Raw genomic sequence first — 16150 nt, forward strand, 5'->3', positions numbered from 1 at the left:
AGTGGGGATAGTTTATTTTAACTCATTCTGTGTCACATAGAGAAGAATACCAGTTTCAAACTCCTTAAAAAAAGAACTCCTTAAAGGGTTTGGATACACTAATATTCTGAGACTGGCAGGACCTTTGTTGGTGATCATACTAACCCGATGCCCAGTGTTGGGTCCCGGCTCGTTTGCCCCACAGCCCCTGTTGCTTGTCTTAAGTCCCTTCATGAAAACGTCCTGTTTGACGCCATTACAGCAAATAACTGATCACTGCTTCCCTTGCATTATATTAAATGGTCTTGTGATGCAAGGGGAGCAGATCTCCACAGTGGCCAGTGATTGGCTGCAGCGGCATCAAGATAAAAGTTTTCATGGAGAAACCCAAGACAAGCAGCGGAGTCCTGGAAGTGAAGGAGCCAAGGCCCAGCACCTAGGGATCAAGGAAGCATGATCAGCAACACGAATCTGGCTAGTCTGACAGGTCATAGAAATGAGTGCACAACCCCTTTAACTGTGTGGGCTGTAGCTTAGGAAACCTCATGCTCCTAAGCATCCCAGTTTTTATTGGAACACTACAGTAGCCATGTGAGAGTAGGTGGGGGTTTTAATGGAGGAACAGTGAGGGGGTGTAATGAAGGACAGTCAGCCTCAAGATTGATGGGGCTAGAAGAACTAATAAAAAGGAGAGACAAATGGGCAACTACACAAGACAAGATTTCTTTTTTTTTTTTTTTTTTTATTATACCGTAATTATATGTATTTTAAATTTGGTGACTAAAATTTTTTATTTACTCCTAAATTTTTCAGGCTCCTTGATATTTTTTTTAGGCTGGAGCACTGCACAGAGGTCCTGTCTATAAAATGGCGGCTGATGGAGGGTCATGTGACCAGGCAAATAACCTCCATGTGATGTCCCTTGCATTCAAATACGCTGCACCTACACTAAACTCTCAACAGTACCGCTCCAGATGACAGGTGCAGTGTACTTGAATGGTGGAGACATCACATGGAGCTGATTTGCCTGCTCACATGACCCTCCATCAGCGGCCATCTTATGGACAGGACCTCTGTGTGGACAGCACAAAAGACTTGACGAACAAGGAGCCATACTGTATGAAATATAATCATCTCACAAACACATTGGTCAACAGTAACCAGAAAGTGGCCAACCCGTTTAAATTGACTGTTCTTGTCCCTACAATCCATGCTGACCATACCAAACTGTGGACAGACCCTTTTCACAGGAAAAGGGTAATTTATTTAGAAACTTCCAGGAGGAATAGAGGAATGTTCCAAAACAGAGTTTTAACAAAAGATGCAACAGCATTGTTATTTCATGAGGTATACCATGCCAGAAGGGCCAACAGGTCCTCTATAAAAGGTGGGTATGAAGAATGTGGGTTACTTACATTATCACTTTTGCAGCTCAGTAGACACCATTAAAAGGGTTTTCCAGGTTTTTCTTTTTACTTATCCTCTGGATAAGGCTATATGCACACGACCGTCGTGTGTTTTGCGGTCCGCACGGACAGCCATTAATATAACTGCCTATTCTTGTCAGCAAAACGGACAAGAATAGGACAGGTTATTTTTTGCGGCCCCATTGAAGTGAATGGGTCCGCATCTGAGCCGCAAAAAACTGCGGCTCGGATGCGGACCAAAACAACGTGTGCATGAGGCCTAAGTCATCAGATTGGTGGCACGGCCTTTCACAGCTTACCAAGAGCAGTGCTGTACACTGTATAGCAGCAGTGCTTGGTATTGCACTCAGGTGCTCCTAGGCCATGTCACAGATGAACGCGACGTCACTGGCCCAGGGAAAGCAGACAGAAGGCCGTGGCACTCACAGGAGCTCAGATGCCTTCTCAAACAGCTGATCGGCAGGGGTCCTGTGTGTCGGACCCTCACCGAACAGATACTTATGACCTATCCAGAGGATAGGTCATCAGTAAGAAAATCTCAGAAAACCCCTTTAATATACCAACTCCATTCCACTGAAATTTACCATTGCAGCTCTATTTTAGTTATTATTAGTATTAAATATTAGTTACTTAGTAATTAACCAATCATAAAATCATTGTAACCTGATAATCATTCTGCAGCTAGCTATAATGACATACAAAAACAAAATGAAAACAGATTTTCTAGGATTTGGGACTATATAGGAGAGAATACAATAAGCCGCCGGATTAAGTCACTAAAAACTACCCATTCTTGATGGTATAACTAGCGCATTGCTGAATCTTTTAAAAACCTAAAATTTGCCAGGATTCCATGTATAGAGACTGATATGTACTGCGGTTCTCATACGCCCTCTAGTGGTTAATATACGAACATGTCGTTAACAAACTTGCATCATTTTGGGCCACAATAACAACCATACATGGATCTACATGAATGAAATATGTAATATTCATTTCTTAAAGTTTTACTTTTTTTTATTAAAGTTTTACATTATTTTTTTAATTCTGTGTATCTTGCTGGGAAATGCAGCACACATTAAAGGGGTTTTCCATACATATCGATGACCTATTCTTAGAATAAATCAACAATATCAAATCAGTGGGGGGTCTGACACCCAGCACCTCCACGGATCAGCTGTTTCGGGCAGCCGCTGACACTAGACTCTATACAGTGGCCTAGGGATTCTGTCCACTGTACAGTGTCCAGCACCGGTGTACTGCAGCTCAGCTCCCTTTGACGTGAATGGAAGAGGAGTTACAATACCCCAGCACAGCCACTACACAAGGCCTTCTCCTTAAAACTCTGTCCACTGTATAGCTTCCAGTACCAGCAGCTGCCCAAAACAACCGATTGGTGGGGTGTCAGGTGTTGAACCCCCGCAATAGGATATTAATGAACTATTCAGAGGATAGGTCATCAGTACCCAAGTCCAGGAAAACCCCATTCAAAGGAGTTGTGCCACAAAAATTATTCTACATTTTTTAAACCAGTGCCTGGATCTGAATACTTTTGAAATTGCATGTAATTAAAAATGTAGTATAGCCACTGAGCTATTCAATCAAATCTATCTGTATAGCGCCACCTGCTGTTGGTTCTTTTCCTTATATACCTCACTGAGGTGGTCGCATGCGTTCAGTTAAAATCCATCAACTATCACCAGCCATATCTTCTGCTAGAAGCTGTGACAGTTAGAGGAAAAGACCCGAGAGAGGACGTGCGCCCTGAGCTGCCAGACTGAAATAAATCTAGCAGAACAATTGGAGCAATGAATGGGGAGAACGCTAGGGAGGCTCATCCCCTTTAAAATCCATGGGCTTACTTGCGTCTCATAGGTCTGACATTAAAGGGGCTTTACAAGATTTTTTTAACAGATGACCTATTCTCTGGATAGGTCGTCAGTATCTCATCAGTGGGGGTCTGACACCCGGGACCCCCGCTAATCAGCCGTTTGAGAAGGCACCAGCTCTTGCAGTAACGCCACAGCCTTCTCGCAACTTTGCCTAGGCCAGGTGACGTCACGTTCATTGGTCACATGGTCTAGGTGCACCTCAGCCCCATTGAAGTGAAAGGGTTGAGCTGCGATACCAAGCACAGCTGCTGTACAATGTATGGTGCTGTGCTGGGTAGAATGCCACAGCGCTACTGTGGGAGACGGTGGCTTCTCAAACAGCTGATCAGTGCGGGTCCTGGATGTCGACTCCCCATATATCAGTTAAAAAAATATCAGAAAACCCCTTTAAATAACACAGAGGCTATAATCATACATTATCATGGGCTGATTGGCCATAGACCCTACAGGGAAATTTCTCAGTGATCCGATGCCCAGGGGGCCAGTTAATCTTGGCCATTATCAAGGTGCATAAAGATCTGATGTTCTCAGCATTAATTAATGTAGGAGCATCAGGCACTATGGTATCTGGTTCTATTTTGTCCTGCAGTACGGTATTGATGGCCCCGCCTACTTCTATTGCCCTGCCTTCTGTCAATTTGGACCCTCCCACAACATGAGACCACTTTTTTTTCTTACAGGGCCATTTTACATACCCATTACAATTTCTATTTCCAATTGTCATTTCATAATGGCACATCCACGAAAAATTATAGTACTTTTAGATGCAGTAAACGTATAAAAAAAAAAATATAAAAAAATAAATAAATAAAAAAATAAAATAAAAAATAAAAAAAAATGGCAAAATGTTATTTTTTTTGGGGGGGGCCGGAAAGCAAAGATCAGTAAGACCCCTTTCATGCGAGCGAGTCCCACGCATCGGACTCACAGAGTGTGTAAGGGAGAGCACCCATACTGAACTCCAGAGCACTGCCGGGGTTGCATAGCATTATAGTGACCCTTAGAGGTCTGCAATGTATTGTATAACAGTGACAGCATTATGTCAGTGCTATCCAATACATTCCAGAACTGCAAGGGTTACATAGTATCATAAATCAATATAATGCTATGCGACCCCGGCCGCACTGGAAGGGCAGGACGGGTGCTGTTGCATAATCGCGCTGTGAGTCTGGAGCGTGACTTTCACTCGTCCCATGAATTAAAAAAAAATTATACCAATGAAAACTACAAACCCTCGTACGGTCACAAACTGTAGAATAAAAAAAAAAAAAAGTTACGCCTCTTTGAATGCAGGGACATAAAAACTATTCTTCGTAATGATTCAATGTGCTATTATTGGCAAAAGTAGCAAAACATAAAAAAAAAAATATAAATACACATATTTGATAAAGCCTTAAACGGACCTTCACCTGACGGCAGAGCCAGGCAAAGTGGACTCTTACAAAAAGTAGCCCTGGTCTAGAGGAATGAAAGGTTCATTAACAGCTGGAGTTAAAAGTATTGTCTGAAATTGCCCTCCCGTTAAAAATTGCAATAAAAATTGGCTATAATAACTGCTGTCTGTGATGGCTTCTATTAAAAAATAATTGCTCTGTGACCTGACTCACTGTAGAAAGGGCCCCTGAATTCTCAGAAGCTCAATGTGAAAACTAATAAATGTTTAAGTGAGGGTGATTGTTTAATGATCTCAGTTCTGCAGGAGAAAAATGACCTTATTTCTTGCTCTCGAAATGTTGGTTCATGTCAAAAATACGAAGGAACAAACCATTGCCTTTGATGTCACTGATTAAACAACTTTTGTCTCTGACAGAAAAAGAAATCCAAATGAATGACTACGTGGGCTGTAATATAATGTATAGTAACTCACGTGAAAACTGGTAAACATTTCTCGAAGCTCGCAGTTCACACAGACATTCATTGACCTATACGAGGGGTGTTCAATAGGTTATCTACAGGAACATGAAAATATGAGAAAATTTAACTTCCTACTTTTCAATGTAATCCCCCTCAACTTCAACACACATATTCCACTTCATCTCTAGTGATCGGATACCTTCAGAATAGAAGAAAACCGTTACCGCCTCTTTGACTGCATCATCATCAGGAAATTGTTGACCACTGAGAAATTTCTTCAGGTTCTGAGCCAGGTCTGGACGGTTGGATGGATGGTTAAAGTTCCATGAAGCTGATTTCTCTGATAGTAGCTTGTGATTTCCGAGACTCGTGAGCTGGCGCATTGTTGTGAAGCAGCAACACACCTGCCGACAACTTCCCACCAAGTTTCTGTTTGATTGCCTCACTGCCTTTATTGTTAAGGCATAGGTATCTCCAGTAATAGTTGTCTTGTGTGGCATGAATTCTTCTAATAAAACGCCTTCTGTATCCCAGAAAACTGTTCCCATGATCTTTCCAGCTGACTGCTGCACACAAAATTTCTTTGGAGTGGGTGACCCCTTGTGCTTCCACTGCATGGACCCTGGTTTGGTCTCAGGATCATGGTGGTGCACCCATGTTTCATCACCCATAATAATTTGGGAATAGAAGTCTCCTGGATTTTCTCTAAGCATGTCTAAATTCCCTTGGAAAATTGCTGGCAAATTATTTTTTTGCGCAGACATCAACATTTGTGGCACCCACCGGGAATTGACCTTTGACATAAATCAAAACAGCATAAATGATACTAGAAACTGTGCCAACTAAAAAGCCTAATTCATGAGCATATCACTGACTTTGACCAAATATTCTTCCAAAATCATGGCCTCCACTTTACGCCACATTTCCCCTGAAGATGCTTCAATAGGTTGCCCTGAACGGGGGTCATCTTCAATTGATTCCCTACCCCATTTGAACTACTTGGCCCAAAACTTGGTATTAGGAAGGTGCATCGCCACCATACACAGCAATCATCCTTTCATTGATTTCTTTAGGCGTCTTTTCTTTCTTTGTAAGGAATTTAATAACGGAACAGAGCTCCAAAGCCCTCACTTTCTTTGGAGAGCCCAACTGTACTGCACATGCTATTCTGTCACTTCCAGTGCTGTCATCAGACTGAACTGCTACAGTGTGTGTTGCATGTCCAGACATCTCTCAACCTGAACAGACAAGCTCAGCTCTCTAAGGCTTGGTTCACATCAAGTTTTTCCCTTCCGTTTATAGTACTGTATACAAAAACTGTATACTTTAAACCGATGCATCAAACTGATGCCATACAGTGACATCCGTTCACAGCAGAGTTCTATTGTAAAAATAACCCAAAAAAAAAAAAATGTATAAAAAAAGATATATATAAAAAAATTTTTATTTTTTACTGGACTCTGCAGGATACCAGAATGTGGTGTGCCGCGTTTTTGTATCTTTATTTTTTTTCTAACATATACGTCAAACGGTGGCATAAAACATGACATGAACCCACACTAACACTGACAGAACATGCTGGGATAGATAACTTATTGAACACCCCTTATCCTGTGGATGACAAACGCAATTTTTTAGCTTTTCGAGTCCACGGTCTAAGGCAGTGATGGCGAACCTATGGCACGGGTGCCAGAGGCGGCACTCAGAGCCCTCTCTGTGGGCACTTGCACCCTGGAAAAGTCTATGGTGTACCAATATGCCTTAGGCCTCCTGCACACGAACCCCGTGGCCGTGCTGCGGGCCGCAATGCAAGAACACTGACCATGGGGCAGCCGCAGTGGATCACGGACCCATTCACTTTAATGGGTCCACGATCTGCAAAAAGATAGGACATGTTCTATCTTTTTTCGGAACGGAAGTACGGGATGAAACCCCATGGAACCTCTCCGTAGGGTTCCGTTCTGTGCTTCCGTTCCGCACCATTCCGCATCTCCGGATTTGCGGACCCATTAAAGTGAAAGCGTCCGCATCCGTGATGCGGAATGCACGTGGAACGGTGCCCATGTATTGCGGATCCGCAAATGCGGTCCTCAATATGGCAACGGGACACCTACAGTCATGTGCAGGAGGCCTTAGACTTTTCCTGCCATACATCAGCGCAGGCGTACTATTAGCACCACAGGCAGCGCACTGAGTGTAAACAGGCTTTTATAGCGAAAAGTACATGGAAGATATACTATACTGGACTGTAGTATTCAGGGGAAATTCCCATGTTGGCACTTTGTGATAAATATGTGGGTTTTGGGGTGCAGTTTGGGCACTCGGTCTCTAAAAGGTTTGCCATCACTGGTCTAAGGCAGTGGTCAGCAACCTGCGGCTCTAGAGCCACATGCGGCTCTTTAGCCCCCTGATATTGGCTCTTCCAGGTGCGGGCTCACATGTACAGTGCGATAGCATTTTCGTTGCCCGTAGCAAAAATAGGTAGGAGGGTGAAGACCAGGAAGCGGTGAAGGCTCTGTACTCACCGCTTCCTGGTCCTCGGTTGTAGGCTGTGCAGGGCTGCGCACAGTGTGAGGCGCTCTGTGACGTCACTCTGTGCACGCCAGTTCACAGCACAGCCGACAGCTGGAGGAACACAGAGCGCGGGTGGTGAGGAGCAGCGGCATCCAGGAGCCGGAGAGGTAAGTGCTTTTTTATTTTATGAAACTTGGGGCTGATCTGAGGCAATGAGGTGATGACAATCATAACGGGGGATATGAGAGGCATCATGGATGATGAGAGGCATCATAGATGATAATGGTGATGATGAGAGGCATCATGGTTGATAATGGGGATGATGAGAGGCATGGGGCTCTTATCTGAGGTCTGATTGAGGGGGTCATTTACTTTGGGGTCTGAGCTGACATCTGATCTCAGGGAGGTCTTATTAACATTGAGGTTCTGCTTAAGTGCTTGAGGCATAAGGTCACTGACTTTTTGAATGTTCAAACAATACCTTCATGGGAATAGAGGTTCTAAGTTAGTCTCAAACCTTATTAAGAACCAAAGAAATAAATCCTTTATTCAAGCCATCAAATCAGCCTCAGGCCCCCGACTTATTAATACTCCAGCGATAGCTCAGGAGTTTTGCTAATGTCTATCCCTTCAGGCAGGAGTCCCGGACCTGACTGTTTTCCAAGCTCATATTACAAAAAGTATAAAGATATTTTAGTCCCACATTTTGTCACGGCATGCAATCTCCTCCTTACAGGTGGCTCTCTGACCCCACAAGCCTAGGAAGCGCACATAATGATTATCCATAAAGAAGGGAAGGATAAGGAAGCATGTGGAAGTTACAGGCCGATTTCACTGCTGAACACCGATTTGAAGTGGTGGGCTAAACTGCTTAACAGCAGGATGTCAGGGTTGCTCCCTGGGCTTGTGGGTGAAGAACAGGTAGGTTTCGTTGCAGGTAGAGAGGGTAGGCATAATATCAGTAGAGTCATACATGCGATCACCAACGCCATCAAATCTAAGTCCCCTCTTGTACTCCTGGGCACAGATGCGGAGAAGGCGTTCGATAGGGTTAGCTGGGCCTATATGGAGAAAGTACTACAAGCCTTTGGCTTCCCTGAAGGCCTCATCAGAGCTATCTATACTCTATACTCTGCACCATCTGCGAGAGTACTAGTCAACGGCACCCTATCGAACGCCTTCCAAATTAGAAACGGTACTCGTCAAGGATGCCCATTATCCCCCACCTTGTTTGTACTCACCCTAGAGACGCTTCTTCTTAAGTTCCGCCAATCCCCCACGATCAAAGGAGTGAAACTAGGCAGATTTACTGCTCCTGTTGTCAAATCCTGAAGAGGCTTTGCTGGAGGTTATGCAGATTTTCAAAACTTTTGGGGTTATCTCAAATTTTAAGATAAATTTCGATAAGTCGGAGGCCCTTGGCGTTTCCCTCCCAGCTGTCCTGCGTACTAAGGTCAATGCCCTCACACCATTCAAGTAGCCTACACAAGCAATAAAATATTTGGGGGTGACGATCCCGATGGACCCCAAGTTGTTGTTTAGTCTTAATTTCCCCCCGCTACTCTCCAAAGTCACCTCTATTCTCTCTAAGAGCAGCTCTCCTTTCCTAACCTGGCTAGGCAGGAAAAATGTCCTCACCACCTACATCCTGCCGCTGATAATGTACACCTTGAGAGCCCTACCCATATCGGTACCTGTTAGTTTCATTAATAAACTACAATCCATCATGAGCAGTTATTTGTGGGATAAGAAGCGCACTAGAATGTCCTTTCGCCTTCTTTCCCGAAGAAACATGGGGGTATCTCCCTCCCTGACCTATCAACCTATATACAGGCTATTAGTTTGGAAAGGTGGCTTAAACTGGCCAGACAAGAGACATTCTGTATGCATGTAGATTTCGAATTGGCCCTGTTGGGTAAGGAATTGTTCCATAGGTTATGGACACCTGAGAGGATAGGAGAAGGGACCAAAGTAGATAGCGTACTCACCAGAGGAATGCTGCATATTTGCCATAAGTCTTTGGTCTTAACATCTGCTCAGGACAAGATTTCTCCCTTAGCTCCTATCTCAGTTATCCCCACACTACTGTTTCCACAAATTAAATCTCCATCAGACATTTGGCTATCAATGTCACATCACAGATTAGGAGATTTGAAAGGGTTACAGATCACTTCCGACTTCTATACTGCCCTCTCGGGTGTACCTGCCCTTGGTAAAGATTTCATTCAAAGAAATGACTTTGAGAATGCTTGTAGGCAGTTTATGATTTCCAAATTTACCCCTCTCCCTGATCAATCATGGTTGGAGAATTATGTTCTGCTGCCAAATTTACCTCATAAATGCACCACCCTCATTTATAGGCAGTTCTAAGTGAGAGCTATTCTAGCGTACCGCCCTGGGTTGCTGAGTGGGGAAAAGAACTCCACCTTGAATTTAGTGACACTGACAGTAAATGGATTCAGAAATCTTCGCACGGCTTTTCCAAGTGCATAAAAATTCAAGAAAACTCTGTTAAGACAGCGTTGCGTTGGTACAGAACCCCCGAGTTCCTTTTTTTCAAATTTCAAAAGAGATTTCAAACATTGAGGTTCTGATTAGTGGTCTGACCTGAGGTGTAATGAAAAATATTTTTTTCCATATTGTCCTCCTCTAAAACCTATGTGCGTCTTATAGGGTAAAACGTTGTGGAGTGAAAGAAGATGTAGTGTCGAGGATTGAGAAAGGTATGTTCAGATGGTTAGGAATACCCTTATGAAGTAAATAACAATGTACCTTCCTAGATATTTGAAGTTTAAAAAATTTGGCTCTCAAAAAAATAAAAATCGCTGTTTTGTCGATATTTGGCTCATTTTACTAATAAGGTTGCCCACCACTGGTCTAAGGTAACACACCCTGGTCACATTACATTATGCCCTAAACTTAACATAACTATAGGTCTGCATTTACCGGAATAAGCCAAAAAGAGTGTTACATTTGCCACTGTTAGGTCAGTGTACCTCTTCTTTTAATGTATATAAACACTACACTTTTTAATACAAAGGCTTCCCGCATAGAAACGTATACCATGGGTTCTTTGCGTGGGAGTAAATTAATGATATATTCCACCATATATGCCTATATAAAATGCATATAAATTAACACTGACAAAAGAGGACACTACAATAACCAAATTACAAGGAAATACAAATGAATCTTTATTAAATGCGTTATCCCATGAATAATGTAAAAAATGAAAATCAGACGTTATTACATCTAGTTCACTCTGCTGCAGCGGTACACAGCATAGCAGCTAGGAGCACGGAGGTTATATCATTTATAGTATACATTAAATGTGTATGTGAGGAGAAATGTATAGCAGCAGTGTAGAGCACATCATTTGCTGCAAATTATTTGGTTGGCCATTCAGTCCATAGTCTAATGTAAGTTTTTTCTTAACACGTAATGATTTTGATTTTTAATTGTCAATACACCACATCTACTAAGTGTTTTAGACACTTTTTGTCTCACCCAACAAGGGGGTGCGATTTAGTTTGAGAGGGGTCTTACAGGGTTTGCCAGCCTCTCTCCTTCCCCCTTCCCACACCCAGACTTTACCAGACCGGTGGAGGGAAGTATACTCATCTTCTCCCCACCTCTACGTTCCAGCTGCTTCAGTTTACCTCTGCGGTCTCAGCTCAGAAGTCTCAACTTCCAGAGTGGACGGGGATCATGTGTGCTGCTGCAGCCGGTGATGTGCCAATTGGGGGACACATCATGACTGAGGGGCACACGTGAACCCCCCCCCCCGTCTACTTCAGAAGTTGACAAGTGTGAACCAGAGCACCAAGACTGCAGTGGTGGACCAAAAGAGGTAGAACCCAGCACCGGGGCGCATATGAATATATGCTTCTCTCCAAAAGTCTGGTGAGATGGGGGGGGGGAAAGGGGGGGGGGGGCAACAAGAAAGGCTGCCAAGGCTGGACAACCCCTTTTTCAAGAGCTTGTCCCATCTGGACCTGCTGCTATCTCAAAAAGGAGACCCCTTTGCATGCTGCAGTGAATGGAGAGTTGGCGGCAGATGCGCAGTTCTCGCCATTCAATGTTATGGGAGACATTTAGTTGGCTATTTTTGGAAGTCCCACAGCAGCGAACGGAGAGAGACGCATATGCGTAGCCTACCCAGCCATTCACTGCGCTGTGCAAGGGGTTTGTTCTTAAGATATGAGCCAGTCCCAGAAGTGGGGCCTGCACATACTCTACATTTATGGAAATACATTAAGATGTGCACCAAAAATGTGCCAACTTTTGCACAAAATTCTGGTATAAAGTAAGTGCTCCAGATATATTACTATCCAACATCAGAGACACTGATAAGTCTGGAGCAGCCAACACTGCACATGTTAGACAGGATTTGTAAATCTGACCGATTGTCTTTACTGCTGGACAAATTCAGAGAAATGAAAAAATTTGTGAAGAATTAAAAAACAAAACAAAACAAAACGAGGTCTATATTTATGACTGAACAGCCAGAATACACGATGGGATATGACTTTGTTCCTGTAAAAAAAATAAAAAATAAAATCTGAAAAGCAAAGTCTGAATCCGCTTGTTCAAATATTCTGTAAGGCGGCAGCCACATATGCTGTAATACAAATAATTATGAAATGCTCCCGGGACGGCAATAGTTAAATAATTATGAGAAATATGCTCATATTTGTCTCAGTGATTGGTTTATAATAGCAGCTGTTAAAAAAAGATCCTAATCTGTATAATAGGAAAACACCGTGATCAAACCAGTATGCAAGACAAATTTTCCTGAAAGGTCCCCAGCGGGGGTCTTCCTTATTGTTAGGGCAGTGCATGATTTCCTCTCACCCACAAAAAGTCATAGAGGGAACCTGCACGGTGTTGGTAACATTAAGCAGCACTTCCTTAATCACTCATTTCCAACAATTTATGGATGATCAGTGGCAAAAAAAAAAAGAGAGAGAGAGAGAAAGAATTCAGTGCAAGTCAAACAGGCTTTGCTTGGAAACCCAATGCTGCGACTCTTTAAAGCGGAGGTCTGACACGAATTAAAGCGCTGGAAAATAAAGGCTCGTCTGGCCATAAAATACAGTACTGGGTCACTTTTATGTAAGTTTGCCAAAAGGGACAAAAACCAGGACAATTTCAAACTGTGACACAGGATAGAAGCATATTAAAAAAATCTTGCTTTCTTCTCCATTGCGCTGTCATGTTACTTAGCTTTATAGACCTTGCAAACTGGAGACCCGACCTCTTCGATTTCCACCTGGCCCACCTAATTAATTAAGCAAGGAAGTTACCTTCCATTTTTTTTTTATCCTATTTGCTTTTATTATCAGTCCGTTTGTTTGATGTTTTAGACGTTAACCTCCTAATCCCGCTGAACATTTTGGGAATGTCTGGATCATTTAGGTAATTGGTCAGGATGTTTCTGTCGCTCATGTTCAATTTTACATAACAAGTTGTGGTATGATGTGCAGTATTAAAAAGAAGGGGGGGGAGAAACAAAATGACACAGGATGGAGGCACCTTACCGAAGCGGCAGGGGATACAGGCCATGCTGTAACGTATAAATCAAACGAGAGGTGGTGGAATCTTTATTGGGAGCATAGGAAGGAGATGTCTTGGCAATTTTAAAGAGAAAAAAAACTAAACTAAAATATAATCTTCAATAAAATCATAAAGAGTAACGTTTCTCTAATCTGGCATTAATGGGACTTGTCGGATCATTATATATTATGAATTAATCAAAAAAGTCATACAATGACTTACAGAAAGATAGTCAAAAGTAAAAACACAAAACATGTAACGTGCTGCCATCTACTTATACAAAATATGGAACATGAAGCTGGCAGCTTGAAGTTTATATCTCCCAGTTGGAGCAGGAAGCTAAAAACCTCCCCTCCTTCTGACTTAGATGCAGGTCCATCCACTGTCGAGATCTATATATATTTATTAAGAAAGATGAAGGTGGAATAACTGGAGGTTCATTTAAAGTGCACTTCTAATTCTAAACAACCTGCCATCAATCAATAGTACAAGAGATGATAGGAAACTTTGTAATATACCTTATTAGATAGGTATGTTGTAGAAGAGCACTCAATGACTGTATAAATTATACAAAATGTCAAAAATGCAAAAAGTAGCACAATATCATACAATAGGGACCCTCAATAAAGGCCAACTTAAAGCAAACCCAAACCTCCTACAATAAATAAAAGATCCTGCCAGAGACCACTATAAATAATCCTTGATAAATTTCCTACAAAGAAATAGGCCAAGACAAGCAATAAAATATACAGGAATATGCAGTTAATACTTATGTCCCCAAACAAGCAAGAGAGGAGGAGGAGCGATGCAGAGCCCCGTGTGTATCGCCACCTAACGTGGTTTCATCAGAGGTGAATCTACAACACAGTGCTGAGCCTTGGAATACATACTGATATAGATGTCTCCCATCATGCAATTAGTAAATGGTGGAAAGGGAGGCACTGAGTGTGCATGCACTAGAGCCTTTGGCTGTGCGGGCATGCTGGGAGGTGTAGTTTTGCAACAGCTGGAGGCACACTGGTTGGGAAACACTGCACTAGAGCACCTCCGCCGGTGTGCTGGAAGCATGTATTGTAAACCAAGATAAAGTTGGCATTGTAATATACATAAGAAGATAACGGCGATGTGCCACAAATAGATGCATGCGGAGAAGTAGATATACGGGCATAGTGAGAACATGACAAGAAATGGTGTAATATACACCATGAGAGATAGCAGGCAAGCTCCGCAAATCATTTTATAAACAGGACAGTGGGAAAGTTTGGCATATCGTTTTATGATCCAACCCTGATCTGCAGTATACCTCTCCAGAACTTTGTCGATGAGATAGATCCTTGGTCTTCGTGTTGCTTGCACATCAGTGTTGCCAACTTAGGGCTTATTCACATGCCCGTATTGCGGCCTGCAACCAGCAAGATGCACCCCACATCACGGATGCGGACCCATTCACAATCCGGAAGGTCGGAGGGCTGCTGTGGGGTTCCATGCCTCCGCAACGCAAAAGACGTTCTATTTTTTTGCGGTGCGGGTGGATCACCGAACCATTCAAGTAGAACGGGTCCGAATCCATCTGCGGAATCCGCACAGATGTTGCCTGTGCATAGGGGACCGAAATTTGCACCAATGGCCGTGTGCATGAGCCCTTATGGGTTGGTTCATAAGCATTCCTTGAGTGATTTAGCTATTAATTTATTTATGTTTTCATTGATATTTATTGGTCCATGCAATCTTCTTATTATACGGATGTAGCAGGGATAACACACATGCTTCATGAGACATGTTATCTAAACCAAATGCAACTAAATGCGTTACGCAATTGCTTTTCAATGGCTTTTGTTTCAAGATAACGCAATGAGTTAAGAAATTTGAGTTAAGCGTGTGTGTGTTACCCCTGCTACATCGTATACTGAGTGAGTGGGGAAGATTGGCTTCTACCTCACAGGGGTTTTTGCCTCCCTCTGGATCACTTTGCAGGATAACAGGCTGAACTGGATGGACAGAGGGCTTTTTTCGGCCTTATAAACTATGTTGCTATTAGTGCGAGTTTTATTCTAAGGATTTTAATGACATATGGACAAGTTTCAAGATAACCTTTGACCCTCGATGTAAAATCCTGAAGGGATTTCCCTTTCTTTTAACATTTCAGGGCTCATGCACACAAACGTATTTTCTTTACGCTTCCATTCTGGGGTTTTTGCAGACAGTATGCGGAACCATTCACTTCAATGGGTCAGCACAAACAACGGAAGGTACTCCGTATGCATTCCGTTACCGTATTTCCGTTCTGCTAAAAAGTACTGCATGTCCGAGTCCGAGGCCCCATTTAAGTCAATGGGTCCGCAAAAAAATATGGAACGCACACGGAACATATCCGTATGTGATCCGTATTTTGCGGATCCATACTGTAGAAATCCTATGCCCAGTCCATATTGCTTATGCATTTGGTGATTTACTGTTTACGTTCTGCAAAAAACGGATATGTTTTGTGGAATAACGGAACGGAAGTGGCAAAAAACCCCTCAAATACGGATCAACGGATGCGTGAAAAACGGACCGTAAAACAACAACGGTCGTGTGCATGAGCCCTCAGTGTGATTTTTATCTGTCGTGTAATTGTGTGATGCCTTAGAAAGGGTCTGTTCCAGCCCCAAAACGTGCTGCTATTTTATACAAATAAACTGATATACCAAGACTACGCAGTTGGAATTTATTTATTTTTTGTCTGCTTTTTCTTCATTTCCCTTGATACTCCTCAACCGGATTTGGTCTGGTGAGAGGCAGAAGCATCCAGTAACCCTAGGTTGTGCGCCTAGCACAAAGCCCCAAGGTGAGTAGTTTTCATAGTTTTTTTTTGTTATCCCAGGTGTTGCTCTATGCGCCTTCTTTGTATTTTTTTCAGCTATTTGGAAGACTTGCAAACTGATGAAC

At 42.8% G+C, this 16150-nt stretch overlaps 1 protein-coding gene across 2 annotated transcripts in view; it reads right to left on the minus strand.

Moving 5' to 3' along the window:
* Positions 1-16150, minus strand: part of LMBR1 (limb development membrane protein 1) — a 145946-nt gene that overhangs the window by 67651 nt on the left and 62145 nt on the right. Inside the window, exon 1 of one of the 2 annotated variants that reach the window (XM_044292686.1) lies at positions 5166-5192. The exons of the other annotated variant lie outside the window; for it this stretch is intronic. Within the exon in view, the coding sequence (XP_044148621.1) occupies positions 5166-5183 (18 nt within the window). The 5' untranslated portion in view covers positions 5184-5192. Of the gene's footprint in view, positions 1-5165; positions 5193-16150 lie in introns of those variants that run through there. 2 annotated transcript variants of the gene reach the window in all.

The sequence above is a fragment of the Bufo gargarizans genome, chromosome 5 (assembly GCF_014858855.1).
Source record: "Bufo gargarizans isolate SCDJY-AF-19 chromosome 5, ASM1485885v1, whole genome shotgun sequence".
Classification (NCBI taxonomy): Eukaryota; Metazoa; Chordata; class Amphibia; order Anura; family Bufonidae; genus Bufo; species Bufo gargarizans.